The sequence below is a fragment of the Anser anser genome, assembly GCF_964211835.1.
Source record: "Anser anser genome assembly, contig: SUPER_W_unloc_1, whole genome shotgun sequence".
NCBI lineage: Eukaryota > Metazoa > Chordata > Aves > Anseriformes > Anatidae > Anser > Anser anser.
The window spans coordinates 433,439-453,017 of record NW_028154231.1 but is presented as its reverse complement, the minus strand read 5'-3'; the positions used below and the strand labels follow the sequence as shown (position 1 = coordinate 453,017).

General features: G+C 48.6%; 1 protein-coding gene across 2 annotated transcripts in view; it reads right to left on the bottom strand.

Annotated features, from left to right (window-relative positions):
• Nucleotides 1-528: 528 nt before the first annotated feature.
• The window catches only part of LOC310888817 (E3 ubiquitin-protein ligase ARK2C-like), a 46,327-nt gene continuing 27,276 nt past the window's right edge, over nt 529-19,579 (bottom strand). Inside the window, exons 2-8 of one of the 2 annotated variants that reach the window (XM_083852423.1) lie at nt 16,943-17,252; nt 15,278-15,400; nt 10,561-10,690; nt 9,439-9,543; nt 8,787-8,882; nt 7,506-7,612; nt 529-6,414 (exon numbers count right to left, since the gene is read on the bottom strand). In XM_083852423.1, coding sequence (XP_083708549.1) covers nt 6,297-6,414; nt 7,506-7,612; nt 8,787-8,882; nt 9,439-9,543; nt 10,561-10,690; nt 15,278-15,400; nt 16,943-17,252 — 989 coding nt within the window. In that variant the 3' untranslated portion in view covers nt 529-6,296. The remainder of the gene's footprint in view (nt 6,415-7,505; nt 7,613-8,786; nt 8,883-9,438; nt 9,544-10,560; nt 10,691-15,277; nt 15,401-16,942; nt 17,253-19,579) is intronic. The other variant, XM_083852424.1, reaches the window with a different exon arrangement.

Here is a 19,579-nt window from a genome sequence, read left to right as displayed (position 1 = left end):
CTGCCTCCTGGGGTAGAGCTCCCCAAAGCCATGTGGTGGGCAGATGCACAGCTCCTGCTCCCCTACCTTCCACCTTATTTTTTGCTCTTTATTTCTTAATTGGTGTGGGTTTAGTGCACATGGCCTTCAACCAAAAACTATGAATGTGGGTGAGAAGTGAGGGCAAAGGACAAGGATGGTGGCACCCAGCAGGAGCCTGCAAAACCAAGTTGTCCTGTTGTCTCTGCAGTCCCCATTGTTTTGGTAGCTCGATGACATCCTGTGTTTATGAGCACTTTGGTGCTGCCAGTGACAACAAATATAACCGAGGAGACCTTTGCAGTATCAGATTAACTGGTAGGGACTGGCCGTTTCTTGCTGCAGGACATTGATAATTAAACCAAGCATCTCTAGGAAGTTGCAGTGAAACATCTGATGGTATTTGATACACCCACACCAACCCTATGTGCACGAAGGCAGGGTAACTCACAGCTAAGAAGTATCCACCCTACAACCTCCCCTACCCCATCATTATGTGCACAGGCTGATTTGACATGGAAAAGATGCCCTGTTGAAAAATAATAATAATAATAATTGATATTTACTTGTGGGCTTGTACAGATCAGAGCTGCAACCCCTAAGCCAGCCAATGATTTAGCTACTACGAAAAATAAATAAGGGTAACTGGAGAGAGTGGATGCCTGCAGTGAGCATTGCAGTGTGGCCGTGCTGTTGTACCTTAATGGGTGCAAAGCCAGTTGCAGCTCGCTGTGCTCTGCAGGGCTGTGATCAGATCTCAGCAGCACATTTGTGTTCTTCTGTGGCAGCTTTGAAGCAAAACCGATTGTGATCTCAAGCAACTCTTAGTGCTGCAACCCTTCTGAAAGACATCAACAAGATCTCGGCAAGCAAGTGTGCTTTTCCTGCTTTCTGATAGAATTTGTTAAAGCTTGCTATAACGGGAGTTTCAGCTTGCCTGAATATGATGCATCCCTAGCACAGCCTCCTAGAGGAGCCAGCAACTCTGCTCAGCTGCAGGAACCAAATCTCCACGATCAGCAGCGTCTGTCCCCAGGGCATGTTCAGTCTAATGACATAGCCGGAGACTGGTCACAGTCTTTTGACACAAGCACATGAGGAGGAAAAGTCATCTGGAGAATAGGCAGGAGGGAAACTGACACCATTCATTGCACGAATGTTCAAAAAAAGAAAAAAAAAGCAAGAGGACTCATGAAAGGGGTTGCAAAGTTGGGTGTTTGACCCCTTGGGTTCTCCAAGGGTGACAAAAGGATGGAAAATGCCCTCAACTGTGTCTACCTTACTTTAAAGTTTGTTTGTTTGTTTGCTTCATTTTTCAGTAGTTTTTTCTTTTCTTACTGCTTCAGGGCTGAAGGAAGCAAGCTGAAAAAGCTCTACCAGCATTCACTTGTCTGCATGCTGAAGGCTTCACCTTCAAGGGGGGGGGGGTTCGCCAGGAGGGCTTTGGGCACCCACGTGGGTGTGTTTCACACGGCAGCCACAGGTGGGAATTGGGAGCCAGTGGTAAATAAAGACCATGCAAGTGTCCTGCCAGCTCCCACAGGTTTATAGTTAGCAATGCAGTTCATTTTATTAGTTATAAATAAAGTACAAAAAATCCACCAAAAGTGAATCTAATCATTTACACAATTTCTAATGTCTTTTCATTTCTTCAACGCATTATTGCTTTAATATTAATAATAAATATTTTTCTAGCTTTCTTCTGTAAAATAGTCTATGTAGCAAAATGTTGCACAACACAACAGAACAGCAGTAGGAGTACAAAAATGTGGGTGATCCTTTCACCAGCCCAGGCCATTAAAGGGGAGGATTTCTGTCTGCTTGCCCCATGTTTTATGTGTCCCTCTGCCAGTGTCTTTGTGGGGTGACACCTGGCCCCTATCCCCACACAGCCCAAAACTGCGGTTCCAGGGGAGAAAAGTTACAGAGCAGCAAGTGGAAATGGGGAAACCTAGGGTAAGGCAAAGGCAACAAAGCAGAGCAGCACCCTGAAGGGACAAAGAGGAAGAATGAAGGTACAGTCATGTCGTGCCTTCCTGCCCCAAAAAAGAATTGCATCCAAAGCCTTTTGGGGTGGGGATGCATTGAACCCTGTTTCTGCGTTTGTACACGGCCAAGCATCTGCGCTGACCTAGAGCAGTTATGGCTTAAAGCTTAAAATATTTTCCAGGGTGCTTTAACCCTCCTGCATGGTTCAAGCACTGAATATTCAGGAACCTTCTGGGAAGGGGCAATGTGTTAGCAGCAGTGCAGTCGTGGCTGGGGATGGGAACGTGGATGCTTGGCCACCGCTGCAGGAGTGGGACATCAGCCCAGGGCTGGTCCCCCTGGGGGTGACCCACCAAGGGACAGGGCAGGAGGGCTCTAGTACCTCTCGCAGATCTACAGCAGATTAACAAGCTTCAAATCAAGGATTCTGCCCCAACAGAGGGGCCAAAAGCAAGTGGAAGGTTTTCAAGAAGGTTAGTTTTGAGGGCTGCTGCTCCAGGCATGTTTTACAGATGGATTATAGCCTCATGGCCTGGTGTGACAAATAGATCCCAAATCACCCATCCCAGCCCTCCGTTTCCCAGCCCTGTCTGAGAGCAGTGAAGGAGCTGAGGTCCCACCATCCTGCCCTGACAGTACCACGCCATGGGGAGCATGTCCTCCATGCAAAAACCAGACAGAGGGAGTCATCGCTTAAAAGCTGCTGTCAGACCCTTGGTTTTGTAGTGTCCAAGCTCAGGCTCTATCGATTCCCTCCTGCATCCCCCCCCCCGCCCCGGGAGCTCCCAGACGGATACACGCAGGGGGTGGTTCAGCAGGGGGCATGCAGCCAGACCAAGCACCCGACAGGCACCAAAAATCCAACAGAGCCACAGCACCTGGGCTCCCTTCCACATTTTTTGAATCAATTTGCAGAGTCATGCACTAAATGCATGCATTGCCCCAAGCACAGCCTTGCAGCGGGGTTCACCAGGCGTTATTGCAGGTAACACATGCAGCAAGGGCAGGAGCATCACCAGCGGCACCGGGACAGGGCGGTGGCAGGAATCGACCAAAACATTTTGGTTTTGCAGGGCACTACTAACCGCCTTCAATGCACAAGGACGTGAGTGAAAGGATCACCAGAGTTTGATTATGAGTGCAAATAATATTCATATATATGTACTAAACACAGTCACTACATTGCAGTTTTCCACTATGTCACAGCATACAGAATCAAAGGTTTGCATTTTTATGGAATGTATCCAAGGTAACAGCACCACAGTAATACAGTTTGTAATTACACACCCTGATTTTTTTAAATTTTTTTTTGTCAAGATAAGCATTACCCCTACATCCCATGTTTAATTTCTTTTTAAGTACCAACACATGCAAAGCATTCAATTCCCAGAAACAATGCAAAAATGAGGTAATAGGAGTAATAAAAAAATTAGTATTAATTTCTAAATAAATAAATTATAATTAAAAATGCAAAAAACAACTATAAAAATAATTAAATAAGAACCCACAATAACTACAAGTTAGTCATAAATTATGATTGTTAAATATAAGGCATTTAAACTCACAAAACCCTGTAAACTATCAATGTTTTGTTCCTAGACATTTTTGTTTGTTTCATTTGTTTGTTTGTTTTTAAACTCCTCCTGTCATCACAACCTACTCATAGAAATGATTTCAACGCAAAAAGGAACCTGACACACCACTGCAGCTCCAGACGCTGTAGGTTCTCACACACCTCGGGATCAGTCACTCACACAAGACCAAGGGAGTTTGGTGCTTTTCTTCACCAGATTTTTTTGTCTTTTTGTTACTTTTTTAATCTAAAAACTGTGCTTGTTCATTAGGCAAATAGTAGTACTTTCGCATAGGCTTTAAGAAAACGTGCGGTTCGGAAGCACTCCTCCTTCCCTCCCCACCCAGCTAGGGTCCCCATTGCCCCCGCTCCTCCCCTGCTTCGCCCCCAGCTCACGCCTGGGTGCACCAGACTGGCTTACAGTGTGTTTTATGAACAACATCTCACTTTTCTTGTACATATCATTAGTAGTATTAGTATTATTTTTAATGCTGCTTGAATCTGCTGCTGCTGGAGCAAGTCCCATACATCTCGATGGGTCACTCCTTGCTGCAAGGAGCCCACATCACTTTGGACATCAGGGCTGGGACTGCTGTATCCCCTGTGAAGCCATCACTCACAGATGGCAAATAAACATCACCATGGCAAATATGTCACCATGCCCCCCCTCCGCTCAGGCACAGTGAGAGGGGAGAAAGTCTCCTGAAGCCCCACGCCCCCTCCTTCACTCTCTTCTCCAAGTTGGCAAAAATAAAAATACTAATAATCTCTGTGGGTCCTTCGAGGTCGGTGTTTTCCTGTTACAGCTCATGGGAATCCTGAAATCTCCCAGATGGTAATTTATGATCATTTGTACATGGAGAGCATCGCTTGGCTCCAGCAGAACGGGTGCTTGGGGGAGCCACAATTCAGCTCCACCACATTTGCATTATAAATATATAAAGTTCAGAATTAATTCCCCTGGCTCCTCCACATCTCTCTTTTGCTTCCCTAGTTACAAAAAAAAAAAAAAATCTTAAAAAAAAAAAACTTTTTGGTTGTGAATGCCTGTTCACCAAAGGGTTTTAATCTGGGTCCCTGCATTTGATGTCTTTATTTCAGGGGAAGCTTGGATCAAAATGGCCCACTCCTCCACTCCTTCAAGGACTGCCTCCTGATGTAGTTTTGTGCATTTTTGTAATGGAGAGTGGTAAATTAGATTTCATTTTAATAATCACCTATTTTTCCATATGGATATGGAGTGAAATACATATGTGTATAACAATGCTCTGGCACAGGGCTAAACCCAGCCCTTCCAGAAGGCAGCAAACTCTCAAGAACTGGCATTCCCCTCCTGCACTAAAACACCCACGGCATTGGTGATTCCTCATGAGCAACGATTCCTCTCATCCCATTATCAGAGAGGGATCTCTGCAATCTCTGCTCCGAGATATTTGACCCCGCAGCCTGTAAGCCCAAGTGGATTAAGGAAAAAAAAAATGAAAAAGAAAGAAAGGCTTCCACCTGTGTTGTATGTCTGCTTAATCTTCCCGTGCTGTGATTTCTCACCAGGGAGGTGGTGAAGCAGGGTGACTGTGTGTGATAAAAAGGCCCTGCTCCCCTTCTTCCACCTTGAGCTGGGTTGGGATGGGGAACAGGAGCAGGGCAGCTTGGTTGCTGCTCTACCCCAGCCCAGCCACAGCATTAGCAATCTCCCCAAATCATCCGGTATTGGGTTTTGTCCCGTTGGAGCTTCCTCTTGTTATTTCTGAGCAATTACACCCCAAAGCACAGTTACAGAAGCCGACTCCATAACCAGCATTTTGGACCAGCAAAGAGCCTTGGAGGTGTCTAACCCCAGGGGGGACATGCCACGGCATGCTGAAGCCAACCAGCCTCTGGCTCACAGGAGAAAGCAGTATGGAAGACGGCAAGCACAGAGACAGCCCATGGCCTGCCTTGGATTTCGGCACGCCAAGCTACTTTGTTAAGATACGGAAAGCAAAGAAACAGCATCCACCTCAATATCGTGCCCCTCCAGAAAGCATCCAGCACCAGCAGATAAGCAGGAAGCTTATAGGGAAGCCTCTCCCTGTTGCTTCATTTATTTCATTCCCAATTTTCTTTTATTTTGCAAGCGTCTCTAAATTTGCAACACTGTAAACGCAAGGAAAGGAAGCACACGCGGCTGAGGCAAAGAGCGCAACCCTTCTGACTGTAAACAGGATTTTGCTTTTTCACCTCTTCCCCCCAAGGGTGGGAAAACTTGACCTCCTCATTCCCCCTCTGCAATGTATTAATCAGGCACCAAAATAAGGAATCTGTGAAAAAATATTTGGTGTAAATTAGGTAACAGCAACATGTCCACCACAAGATGAGTAGGGCATCAAACACAACATTTCTTAAGCTAACATGCTCCAGCTGCCATCCATAGAAATAGCTAAAGGACCCCTATAACATATTTCTACGTATTCGAGAGGTATATATACAATCCTCATGAAATGCAGGATTGACAGGCCAGACTACCACAACTAGTTCCTTCATGTTCAACACTAAATCTTCTGCAGCATGGGGTCTCTGAGCTCCGGGAATGCCAGCTCCCTTTCACCAGGCCCATATCCTGCGTATGTGCAATATCTCCTACCACTAGATATTGTACCGCCACCTCCTCCTCCTCGCTGCAAGGGTTTATGGCCATACAACCTGATAAGGAAAATGGTGTGTCCAGCCAGTCCTTTCAGCTGTCCGAGCCGAGTTGTGTTTCAATGTCCACCCTGCAGATGGGGCACTTCTTGCTTGTGGCCAGCCACTGGTCCACGCACACTTGGTGGAAGAGATGCATGCAGGGTAGCCTCCTGTGGAGACAGAAGCACCACCCATTAGGGACTGTGTGGGTGGAGGAGGTCCAGGGGACTGAGGACATCCAGAAAGCTGCAGACGGGGCTGCCTTCAACATGGGGAAGCATCAGTGTAGTGGCACTGGTGCTGCCTAAGCCCCCAGCAACACCAGCTTACCCTGGGGCAGTAGGGCAGAGATGGCGTCCTTCTTGGTTAAAACCTCTTAGAAAATCCCACATCCCCCTGAGCTGAGTTGTTGCAGTGACCATCTACCCTGGCTGCTGCTTCTGACCTTTCAGGAGTGTCAAGTTATACACTTGGGTTCTTGATCCTTGTAGCTCACCAGTCAGGTGGGTCTCCGCTGCTCCTACTTGGGTGTCTGGTGCGCCCCAGGGAATGTGGTTGCTTTTCAGCTATGTCACATTTGTCATCTCTTTGGTGACTCTCATGAACCAGAAGGGATCCCAAACCACAAGGGCCCATGGCAAAAGAATCAGAGCTTTTTGTGATGGCTTAAGGCAGCTAAAGGGCAAGGAGCAGGACCAAGTAGTGCAGATGCACTGCCCACCCACAGCTCATCCTCTTCCAATTCCTTGTCCCCATCCTCTGTCACAAGCAGAGTTTTGACCCAGCCAAGAGCCTGGGGACCTTGATAGCAGGGGTTGTGCTGTGACCCAGGATGGCTCGCTGTGACCATTCAGGCTGAGAGATCTCACTTATTCTATAAGAAAGCAGCTCCATCCCAGCCACAAGCCACATTCCTCTGTACTTGACACACAGGCTCCATTTTATCATACTTTGGTCATCTGTAAAGGCAAGACATTGATGTCCATGAGCTCCAGATGGCTGTCTGAGGCCTGGCACCCATTATCCTAGGACATATGGACAACCAACAGCATGGTTTTGAAGCAGGTGATCCAAACCCAGGAGATCCTGTGAAAATTGCCCACCTGCACTTCCTGCCTATGGCCCATACCAATGTCCAACTAAAAGGCATGTGCTTTCCTAAACCCTGCAATAACAGCCCCGCCAAGGCACAGCAGTGTTATTGGCATAAGCACAACTCAGATGTCACCGAGAGGCAGTGGAGCAGAGGGAAGGATCATACCTGACGTCTTCTCCATCTTCAAGCATGGACAGACAGATTGTGCATTTCTCATCAGTGTCCAACTCCTCTCCATCCTCTTGTTCAGCTTTGCCCTCCTGTGGTCTTCTCTGCAGCAAGGTTAAAGACATAATTTCATTGGGACTTGATTTTCTAATGCTCTGCCAAGTCTTGGTAGTTGTAGGAAGGCAAATAATAAGAGCTTCATCTATCAGCCAGATCTTCCAGCTTGGAGAAGCCAGCCCAGCCAAAACAGCCAGTGGGGGGAGGATGCCACCAGCACGCTGCCGGTCCACACACCTCCTCCCAGAACTGGGGGCAGTGGGGCTGATGGCAGTGCCCCAAGGAGCAGCCTGTCCGCTGCTGCCCCAGCACAGCCCCACCACCTTCTCAGTCCTCCATGCGGCAGGGATGGTCCCACAGTCTCCTTTGGTGGGTGCTTCTCCTGCAGACCCCGAAATGTGTAGGGTCACCACTGCCAGCAAGGGCAACAACCACTGTGCCCCATGCCAGCTTGGCCACTGGCTTAGCCCCATGCTGCACCATGGGGCAGCACTTGGCCTGCCAGCTCCTTCCTGTCCTTTCCCCCCCTCACGCACCCATTCCAAATAATATATTTTTTTCTGCATCCACTGGAGATGTGGTCAGAGATAAGTGCAGCAGGAGTTGAGTCCCTTCCAACGTGGGCAATGCAACATACTTATTGTTACTGGGGATGACAAACATGACATTTCTACCCAAATGAGCAATTTTTCCATTTTCTATTAGCACAACCCCAAAAGTTGGCATCCAGTTCCTTAAGGGCAAGAGTTCAGCTCCAACAGAGGAGATGCCCCTTGCAAAGTGAAAGGAGGGCGAGCTCCCCCCACGCCACGGAGCGAGTGCCCTTGTGGTGCCACCTGCGTGCAGAAAGGGGTGGGTTTGCATGCACTAACCCCCTTGGTGTGGGCACTTTCTTACCAGGTGCAGATGGGGGAAATTGCACCCGCTGGGTGGGAGCAGGTTGAGACCCTTTTGAAAATTTGGCCTGCAGCTTCCTAGCCTAGAAGCATGAAATAGGGAGCTGAGCTACACTACCGCGTCAGCCCAGGAGTCCTACAAGATGTTAAAGCAGCAGTTCTGGATTTCATGGTCCATTTCGAGGAATATTTCAGTTGGCACTGCCAGTTTGCCAACCCTGAGGATTGCAACCCACCAAAGCCCTTCCTTCTGTCCGCTCCATGCACGCGACCCTTGGCCAGCTGCGGGGGGCTGGCAGCCATGCTGTGGTTTTGGGGAGCTCACCTTCTTGTACTTGTGGGGGAAGGTGAACCTCTCAATGGTGTTCTGCACGGCACCCCGACTCATGCTGCCCAGCCTGTCCTCCAGCTGCAGCAGCTCCTGCAGCACGGGAACAGCAGCAAAAGGGAATCAGCATTGCTCACGGGAGGCATTGGTGGAGGAGCACGTGGTCCCGCCATCCCAGTGTCTGCCTGCCAAGGAGCAAGGCTCCATCCTGCCCTTTCCTCGGTGGAAATGCTCATTGAACCCAAATCAGGCATGGTTCAGTGGTGGATCTGAGCCCCGGTTCTTGGGCCAATAGCTGTGGACTTAAGGCAGAGCTGAGAGCTGGATACCCAATATTTCAGAAATTGGGGTGGAGTCTGAGCTCTGTTTGTCAGAAAACAAAACCCCATAGAACTGGAGGACTTTGTATACAGCCATGAAGGGAGACAGAGTCAGCCAGAGCCAGACCCGGGCACTCTGGAATAAAACATCTTTCACTAAACCACCCAACCCCTTTTGCTTCCTGGTTATTACTAAAATGGCTGCAGGTCTCAATCTCATTCCCATCTGCGACTGCCAAACCTTAAGGCAGTCTTATGAGTTTATGACAGAGCTTTCATGGATTCCCAGGGCTTAAAAATTTAATAATTGCAGTTCCCAAGATACATACTTCATAGCTCTCCTGCACAGCCGACGTGTGCCTGCTTGGGTTCAGTCCCTGAAGAGCAAGTAACTGGAGCTGAGGATAAGGGTAATTTCTGATTTCATGAACAACCTGCAAGAAGTGAGGGAGAAAAATAAAGCCACCTGTGCTAGCACAAAGAAATCCCTCGTGTACCTTGATTTGAATTTAGCACTTAAAAAATTGAAAATGAAAGAGCGGACTGACACCTTCCCCAATGGAAGTCTTTTAATAACCAAAAAATAAGTAGGTTAATAACTTAAAAAAAAATTAAGTAGATCTCCTATAAATAATAACTACAAACTTGCATGTCTTAGAAAAATGTCAAATAAACTCTGTTATAATTATTCCTATAGCATCCATAACACTGCAGTTCCAAACTCTCAACATGGATTAGCTTAAAAAGAGATTTAATTTTCATTTTTAAATGCGTTGATTTCTTTTCATCCAAGTTCTGGTATTTAAAGCTTTGCTGTAGTGTGCAGGTGTCAGGGTCGGACTATGGGCACAAGGGAAGAGCACCCTCATGGGATTTCTGAGGATGCTTTAAGGATGAGCGGGGCTCTGGGTGGCTCAGCTCCAAATGCAGCTCCCTGCTAGGAGAAGGACCAACAAATGACCCTGGTCAGCCCATATTCACATCAAACCCCAGCTCCACCCGTGCCACAGGTCACACACAACTTTAATAGGTGGCATCAAGGCCAACAAAGATGGAAAATATGTGATGAGGGATGGTCATTGGGTGTGATCTTGGGGAAGTGCCACCCAGCACCAGTCCTTCTGCATGCAGGGAGCCCTGGGAACCTACACTTCACTGCTGCATTAATAACATTATTATTAATAACTGTTGAGTCTCCCAGGTTTTTGCAGACCAGTTTGTGAGTGTGCTGCAGGTGATGGACCGAATCTTTCCAGAGCAACTAAGCTTTTCTTTCCTTTCTCTAATCCAGAGTGCAAAGATGGAACATTATCCTTTCAGGCACTCCCTCCCACGGCCAGAGATAAGTGGGATTTGCAGAAGACAGGTGATAGAAAGATAGCAGCCTTTATTTTGACTGCCTTCTGGCAGACAATGCATAAAACATTTCTCAGTAAAAGCGTTTCACTTACCATCTGTGTCGAGGATGTGCTTCTGGGGAAATGTTGCATCCGAGGTGTAGCCAAGTAATGCTGATAGGGCTGAGGGACTGGCCGAACCTGGAACTGGGCGTGAGTCAGTCCTGCATCGACACTGAGATCCCTGCGGGCACGAGGAGGAAGATGGAGCTGTGGCTGCCTGGTGGCATGGTACGGGCTGCGATAAATCATGCTCATGGCAGGGGAGTGCTCTGAGCTGCCATGGGTGCCTCAACCTGAGGTGATGCTTCTGCTTTGAAATCCTTGGATTTGAGCAATCACCTTTCCCTCCACCAAGGCAGAATGAAGGAGCAAGGGGTTGATTTTATGCCACTTAGCATTTGTGCTAGCTGGGGTCGAGAGCTGTAGGATATAGACTGCCAATTGCAGAGCAGTGTCTTGGGGGTTCTGATCGATCCCCAGGCTCAGTAACTCAACCTGTCCAGGTCCTCCTTGTGCCAACATCGCTGCAGATGATCACATTTTGCCTTCAGTATTTTGCAGGAATGCAGAGAAATGCCTGAGGGCAGAGAACCAAGGAGCCATTCTGGGAGGTTGTTAAGCCCATCATCCGTGCCTGTGACCTCTCTGGAGGTCTCCTAGCCCAGGTCATGAGAGGGCTTGGGGGAACAAGGGAGCTATTCCCTGCCTGCAAGAGAGAATGCATCAAACCTGGCCTCGGGGAACCCCAGAACTGCTGTTTGTGCAAAAAAAAATAAGAAAAAAAAAGGTTTTAAGAAATTTCTGGATGAGACAGCTGTAAGAAACAACGTCACACAACCAGCAGGCCACCACTGGTGAAGCAGGACATCCCTGACAGTCCCAGTCTCCTGTGCGCAGCCTGTCCTGGGGCTCATTTTTGTGGGTTTGGGTGCTTTGTCCCTCCAGAAATCAACCCAACTCAACCCTGTGACTTCCAATGACCGAGATCCCAGCAAACACTGCAGCTCTGCCGAATCCAGCAAACAGAGCTGAACTGCAAACCCCATTCCAGCCCTGCATGGATGGGATGGGAGGAGACCTAGCACAGCATCTATCCATAATCTATCTATCTGTAATCCAATTAGCTACTCCCTTGTCTCTCCAGCCACTGAGTTATTCAGCAAACAAGTGCTTTGAATGTCATTCACTTTACTGTAATTACAAAAGCCAGCGCTCTGATAACTATTGTCTTCGCATTTGTCAAAGCAAAACTAATTAGAGCACAGGGGTTGCTCCTCATTTCAGCCTGAAGTTCTCTTTCTCTCCACGGAGGACAGCAGCAGCGAATGCCACGGCTTATTAGGAGCAACCCAGGTGTGTCCTGGAGCAGCTGTGAAACAACAGCAGTTTGCCCAACAGCAGTTAATGGACATGAGAGGACAGTAAATTTTATTCTATGATTCTAAATGCAAAAATCCCTTACTCAGTATGGCCTGTGTACTAGGTAATAACTCCAATGCTTTCATGCCCTCTAATAAGTCCCCCCACATCAAATTGGAGCAAAGAGAGGGTCTGTGCTGGCTGTGTGCTGGCTGGCTGTGTGCTAGCCATATCCTGGACAGACCAAACCTGGCAGAGGATAAAACACAGCAGGAGACAGGCAGGAACACAGCCAGGGTGGGAATCCACAGGACTGGGCATTTTCCAGCTCCCGTGTCACATTTTCGGACATTTAACCAGTTGCTTGAGATGGTTCCCAGGGGGATGGAAGGCTCGATTGGAAATCAGGAGATGTTGGGTTCATCCCAGCCCTGCCACTGGCCTGATGTACAACCCCAGCCATCTCCTCTCTGCCTGCTCATATTCCCTGCTTGCAAAACAGATGTTATAATCCACAGAGCGCTTTGAGACCAGGGGCTGGAGGGATTTCACAAAGACGAATGGGCATTATTAACTTGCACAAGTAATTGCAACAACAGCACTGCTGAACTGTTTGTGCAGTGGTGCATCTGGATCCTTAAAACCCAATACAGAGGCTCCTACAGTGATGCCTGCCGAAAGCAGAATACTGCATGGAATGGTGTTTTCCCAGGGTTTGGGGATGAACAACCAGAGCACATTAGCTGAAGAAAACCCAAACTAACCATCGCCTTCTACCTTGTGCTACAGGTATGCCTGTACAGCATCTTGATGCTCAGATGTGAGGTTCAAGAGCTGCGATGCTGTAGTGGGTTTACGTGGCAAGGTTTTGGTAGCAGGGGGCCATAGGGGTGGCTTCTATGAGAAGGATCTAGAAGCTGCCCCATGTTTGGTAAGGGCCCCACTGCTGACCAGAGCCGAGCCAATAAGCAATGTTGTTTTGCGCCTCTGTGAGAGCATATTTAAGACAGGGAAAAAAACATGGCGCCACAAAGCAGCTGGGAGAGTGAGAGGAGTGAGAAACAGCCTTGCAGGCGCCAAGGCCAGTGAAGAAGGAGGGGGAGAGGTGCTCCAGGCAGAAGTCCCCTGCGGCCTGTGGTGAGGACCATGGTGAAGTAGGTTGTCCCCCTGCAGCCCATGGAGTACCACAGTGGAGCAGGGTTCCACGCTGCAGCCCGTGGAGGAGACCATGGTGGAGCAGGTGGACCTGCACCGACGGAGACTGGGGCCTGTGGAAGACCCCTGCCGGAGCAGATTCCGGGCCAGACCTGTAGCCCGTGGAGAGGAGCCCACGCAGGAGCAGGTGACCTGGCAGGAGCTGCTGCCCGTGGGGGATCCAGGTTGGAGCAGTTTGCTCCTGAGGGATGGACCCCATGGTATGGACCCATACCTGGAGCAGTTCTTGAAGAGCTGCTGCCTGTGGGCAGCCCACGTCGGATCAGTTCAGCAAGGACTGCATCCCGTGGGAGGGACCCCACAGCACAGGGGACAAGAGTGACCGAGAAGGAGCGGCGGCGAAGAAGCGCTATAGACTGACCATAACCCCCGTTCCCCCGTTCCCCTGCGCCGCTCGGGGGGGGAGGAGGTGGAAGAGGGTGGATGGGGGGGAAGGTGCTTTTGGTTTCTTTCCTTTGTTTCTCACTTCTCTAGCTTGTTAGTAATAGGCAATAAATCTTACTATCTCCCTATGCTGAGTTTGTTTTGCCCGTCACGATAATGACTGCGCGATCTCCCTGTCCTTATCTCACCCCTTGAGCCCTTTTCATCGTATTTTCTCCCCGTTCCTCTTTGAGGAGGGGGAGTGAGAGAGCGGTTGTGGTGGAGCTCGGCCACCCACCCAAGTAAAACCACCACAGATGCCTACAGTACATGGGCTGCCAACAACCAAAAACTGAGGGATAAGGGCAAGAAAACAGGCTGAATGGTCATCAACAAATGCCTATGCAGAAAACAACCGATGGAGCTAAGGGGAGTTTTGTCTCCTTCACCAGAAGATTTTAACCAAGGCTTGGCTGTCCAAGATAACCAATCACCTTCATCCCCAGCTTCCATCCCTGCTTCCCACAACGCTGCCTGCTACCCCCTGCCTCTGAGCAAGGACTGTCACTGGTCATGTGGTGATAACACATTAGAGGAAAGTTTTTATATCTGTCACTGGGCAAAACTGTACATGTGCCCCGAGGGGAAGTGAGTCACCCAAATATGTATACACGGTATGTGATTTCTGGTGTACCCACTCCTTAGGTTTTGTAAGGCAATGCAACAACACAGGGTGAAAAGGAGGGAGGAGGAGAGGAAGATTAAATGATGCTTTATCGGATCCTTCTAATGATTATAATTAAACTGTATGCACAGAAAGAGAGGCAGAAAGAACGGCTCTATCCAGATGGAACATGAACCGCTGTGCAACCTGATCTGAACAATGTCACACCGGCCAAATTCACCTCACGGTAGTACCAGCAATGGGAGCACCTGAGAAGAAAATGACAGAAGGATCTGGCCATATTTTAAGTTGTATATTATTACCACAGAGGAGGAAAAAAAACTGTGTTAAAAGAACTCTCCATTTGCAAACAGCTCAGATGTAAGAAAATGCCATAATTAAGATTGTCTGTGCCATTTTATTTTGGTCCCCTTGTGCATACACATTACGATTATCTCTAATTACATGTTCACATGCTATTTTTTCCATTCAACTCACAGAATGGACTTTGCTCTGCTAACAAGGAGCTACTCAGAAGTATGTTTTTATTCTTCTATTCTTCCAAGTAGGGCCCCGTGCCTTATTAAATGTGCAGGAGCTCAAAACTTGCTCTGAAAACAGAGCAATCAATGCTTTGCTCAGCTTTTCCAGGGCACCAGACACTGTGATGGGAGAACGATTAACATGCTACTAATTCATTCACCTCACCCTGTGGGGCAGGGCAGCTCTGTGCCCCCTAATTTAGGCCATGGAAGAGTTGTGGACGCTGTTTTTGAGTGCCTGGTGGACAGCAGGTCTCATTCAGACAGAGATGTTGGTCCATAGGAAACAGACTCTGGAAGGTACTTCCCTGGAGGCTGCAGCATGGCAAGCCCCTGGGGAAGATTAAGGTTTAGGTGCACTCTGCATCCATGGATGGAGAGGTTTGGGCAATATTGTTATATTGGGCCTTGATGTTATTGTACACATGCATAAATGCTTTAACATGGACTTGTGGCTCTCAGGGATGAGTTTCCCCATTGTACGCTTCCCACTTTATATCCGTTATACTGAACCACCAGCTTTCATGGAAGCATTGAGCCATGAAGGCATTCGCAAACCACTGCAGCCTCCACAGGACTTTTTAAGTGCTTCATTCAACACATTGAGGAAATGAGGAAGACTTACCAGTCCGTGCCTTCAGCTAAATACCTGGGCTGGGACCCCATGGGCTGTGGAGTTTGTTGGTGGCTGAAGTCAAAGCTGGGGTGCAGGCGGTGGGGCTGAACAGACAAGCGCTCCTGAGCCCGCCTGCAGGGAGGAGGAGACCAGAAGCGAGTTAGCGATGGGTAGGCACTGAGCATGTGCCCACATCAGTAAACAACGGTAAAACCCAAACATTTGGGCTCACGAGCATGCATCCAAGACAGAAGAGCCCAGACAGGTGTCAAGGATGATGGGAAGAGGAACACAGAGCTATGGCATTTACTCTTGGTCACCATGGACAGCTAAACTTCTTCCTTAGCATCTTTGTGCCTCTCTCACTATTTTCTTTTTTTCCACAGTCAGCCCCATAAACAACAGACAAGATGTAGCATCTTCCTGGTGCGGGTGTTATCCATCATCATGAAGAAGCAGCAGGTTGTCTCGTCTCCCCGTGCAGTCCATAAACTCCTGGGGAACCTCATTCATAACAGTATTACTCAGGAGTAACTGATGGCGGAATTTACTCTCGCTGGTCTTTGACAACATTTCTGTGGGTGATGGACATGCCAGCCTGGGACCCAGCTTCTTCTGCTCCAGCTGCCCTTGTGAGCAGGGAGAGGTAAGTAGTAGAAAAAAAGAGTGAGATTTTTCTAGGGACTAAAGTTTCTTCCTGCATTTTTTTGTCCATTTGAACCACCCTCCACTCAGGGGAGGAGCATGTGCTGCTTGATCACCATCTGTGCTTGGAGAGATGCAAGGTGGATGCCCAAGCAGGCTTTGCATTACAGACGCAGAACCCATGCTCCCTGCTGAGTCCCCCGCTCACCGACGGAGCTATCACAAGGTAAATCCATTGGAAAACACTGGACAAACATGTCAGGAAGCTGCTAGATAAAGAGGCTTCACCTTTAAGGCGCCCCCAGATTCCCATTACCAGGACCTCATGCCCCATGCCCGAAGGTTTCTGACAGTCTCCTGTGATGCAGCTGTACTGAATGCTTTCAGAACCAGGCTGTGGTGCTGAGCAAGAGGCTCCTGCCCTCTCCCACACCATGGTCCCTCTTCTCCAACAGCCTACTTGCATATGTAACACCGCCAGCAGGTACTAAAGTAGTTTCTATGTGAAATTGTGCTCTGTAGTTTTGTTTGAATTTGACTTATGACTAAGCGTTAAACACTTGTATCATCAGTGCCTCAGCCTCGCACATATTTGCTACCCAATTATTAACTAATCATTAAATCTACCTAAAATCCAGCTTATGCAAAATAAAAGCTGGATGAGAAGAATCCGCAATTTGCAGACAGAAAGGATACGGAAAGAAAGCATTTTCCATCTGTAGCATTCTTTCCAAACAAAGCATTATCACAAAGACATCCTCTGGTTCCTGGTGCACGGGTATAACCCACAAACAGCTTCCATATGTTTCCAAAAAAAGCACTCTGCTCCTACATGTTATCTGAACATGTTATCTTGAGGTGCTCAAGGCCAGGCTGGACAGGGCTTTGGACATCCTGATCTGGTGGGAGGTGTCCTTGCTTGTGGCAAGGGGTCAGACTGGACAATCTTTAGAGGTTCCTTCCAACCCAACCCATTCTCTGGTTCTGTGACTCCTTCAGACCATACCTGTGAAACATAAGCCCCCTTACCTGGGATGGGGCATGAGCCGGCGGTGCTGGGCCTCGAGGAGCTGCTGCTGGAGGAAGTATTGCTGGTGTAGCGCCTGAGGTAGGAAGGAGGGTCCAGCCACATCTTGGAAGGGCAGGGCTGGCACTGGCGCCAGGGACTGGTGCAGGGGGCTGCTGTGCTGGTGTGTGGGGGCCATGTGGGGGGTCAGCCCCGGCTGGGGCTGCACCGCGTGAGGCAGGGCGAAGTCGGCCGAGAGCTGAGGCTGGGGACCCAGGTGGAAGTGCCGGCAGGAGGTAGCATGGGGATGCTGAGACCTTTGAAAAGGAGCACCTGGAAGAGAAGAGCACGGCTGTCACCAGGGCCGGCGGTGGCCGAGGCACCCTGTTGCAGATCCAGAGCAATTTTTATGCAAACAGCTGTTTGTTTGTCTCCTCTGCCAAAAGGCAGGGAAAAAGAGCAGGTCAGCTAATGTCGATTACTCGGGGAAAAAAAATTGATTTTGACTAATAGTTTTTTCCTCCAAAAAACATTGGAACCAAAACATGGGTTTGGGTTCAAAGTAGCTTTTTGGCTCCGAACTAAAGTGTATGCTGATGGAAAACTTCAGCTTGTTTTGGTTTGCCTGTCTTAAAGAGAAAAGGAACAAAAGGCTCAACATTTTAGAGAAGGAAAAAATATGTTGTCTAAAATGTGTTTCTGCAGGTTAACAGCCCACAGAAGTTTTCAAAAGTTGCTGACTTTTCATGCAATTCAAAGTATTTCTTTGCCTATCTAAAAAGGCATTTCTTTGCCTGTCTAAACCCTAAAAAGGCATGGAAATAATCTCTGTCCTGAGAAAGTGTCTCTCGGTGACTGCAGGACATGGACAGGACACCTTCCTCCCCTGAGAGCAGGGGCTATGATTTTGACTAATAGTTTTTTCTTTGCTCAGACCCTTTCCAGCAGCCTGGCCTCATCAGGTAATGGAGAGAGCGGCTGTGGAAAATGCAACGCAAGCTGCTGTGAGATCAGCCATGAGGCTGGCGGGGATGAGGAAGAAATGAGGTGTGAAAGATATCCGTGCTGGAGGCTTTTTGCAAACATCTGACACTGGCTTTCATCTCCCTCAAGATCCTTGCTTGGATGGACCCGTGACCCAACCTGGCACATTAATTCCTACATTCCCAGAGCAGTTCCAGGCACCACAGCAAAACTTTTGGCTCTTAAACTAAGGAGAGAGGCAGCTTAGCACTGAAGGATGAGACTCCTCATTAGAGATGGCTCTTTGCTGAGTAGCAGCCCCAGGATAGGACACCTGCCTTTTTATGCACTTGTTTGAACCCCTCATCTTCCTTTTAGGAAGGAAACTCCTATAATTTTCTTAATCTTTGGGACTGGCACAAAATATCGAGGTGTAACAGCACCATAAGACACTGAGTGTCATCCCAAGACACAGGCCAGGCGTGCAGATGATGCCTGCTTGTCCCAGATCCCTTCTGCTTCCATCTCCCTTCCATCCGTGGGCTGGGCCAGTCCAGCACAGGAGCTCAGGGAGCCCCAAGCACTTTCTGTTCACATCCTTATGGTAACAGAAGGTGCACAAAGACAGCCAGATGCCAGCAGAAGAAAGAACAGGAGAGGATCTAGAAGAAATGAAAGGTTTGAAAAACAGTGCATACACAACGTCTCTTAAATGCAAACTAATCCTCTGTAGTGCCCCTCTGAGAGAGGCAACGGGGAACAAATGCATGTGCCACCAGCAGCAGAGCTTCTGAAGATGATAATTTCTCATGCTGTCAGATAACGGCATGATTCGACTACCCTATTAATTAAAACCAGAGGAGGTGGGATCAAACCCACCATTCCTGAATGACAGAGCTACTAACCCTGATCCAAGAGATGTTTGCACACCCTGTCCCCCCCTACTGCAGGTTATTTTGGCTGCCCTAGGCCTGGCCCCAGTTCCCAGGTAAAGGATGAATAATGAAATGGGGACCTGTGCTGCCCTGGACCATTGCTCCATCTGGGCAATAACACAACCACAGGGAGATGCCTCCTAACTCATGCTTGCTGGGCACTTGCAGAGCCACTCACGATGAATAGCTCAACCTGGGAGGCCCCTGCTCCTCCCCATGGAAAACAGCTACAAGTGATGGGTGACAGATTTAACACCTTCAGGACTTCATGGGGCCTGCAGAAAAGGTGCAAGAGGAAGTTAAAGTGCTAATCCCACTGCTCACCCAAAGAGACCAGCCTGTGCTGTGGGGCAGCAGTTTAGTTGTACGTCAGACAAAACACAAGGCAATGAAGCTGAGAGATATTTCACCACACATTTACTGAGCCAAATTTTGCAGCACATAATAAAACTAGGAAAAGCCAGTCTCTCATCCTTTGCGTCTCTGGCTTCTCTTGATGCCTGGTGCCACATTACCCAAGGATTTTCAGCCTTTTGTTGTGTCTGGGGAAACCTCAGTCTGATTTAGCAAAATGTCTACAGGATCTTTGATGCCAGAGCCATCATGACCAGAGGGCACAGGGTGGGCAGATCATGTTGTCAGGGCTTTTGACCTGATTTTTTTACTCCCATGCCAACAATCTTGGCAAAGGACTTGGTCATACCTTTCCCTGTGGTCCAGAAAGTACAAACTTTGATGTTTGGGCGGGAGGGCATGCATGGG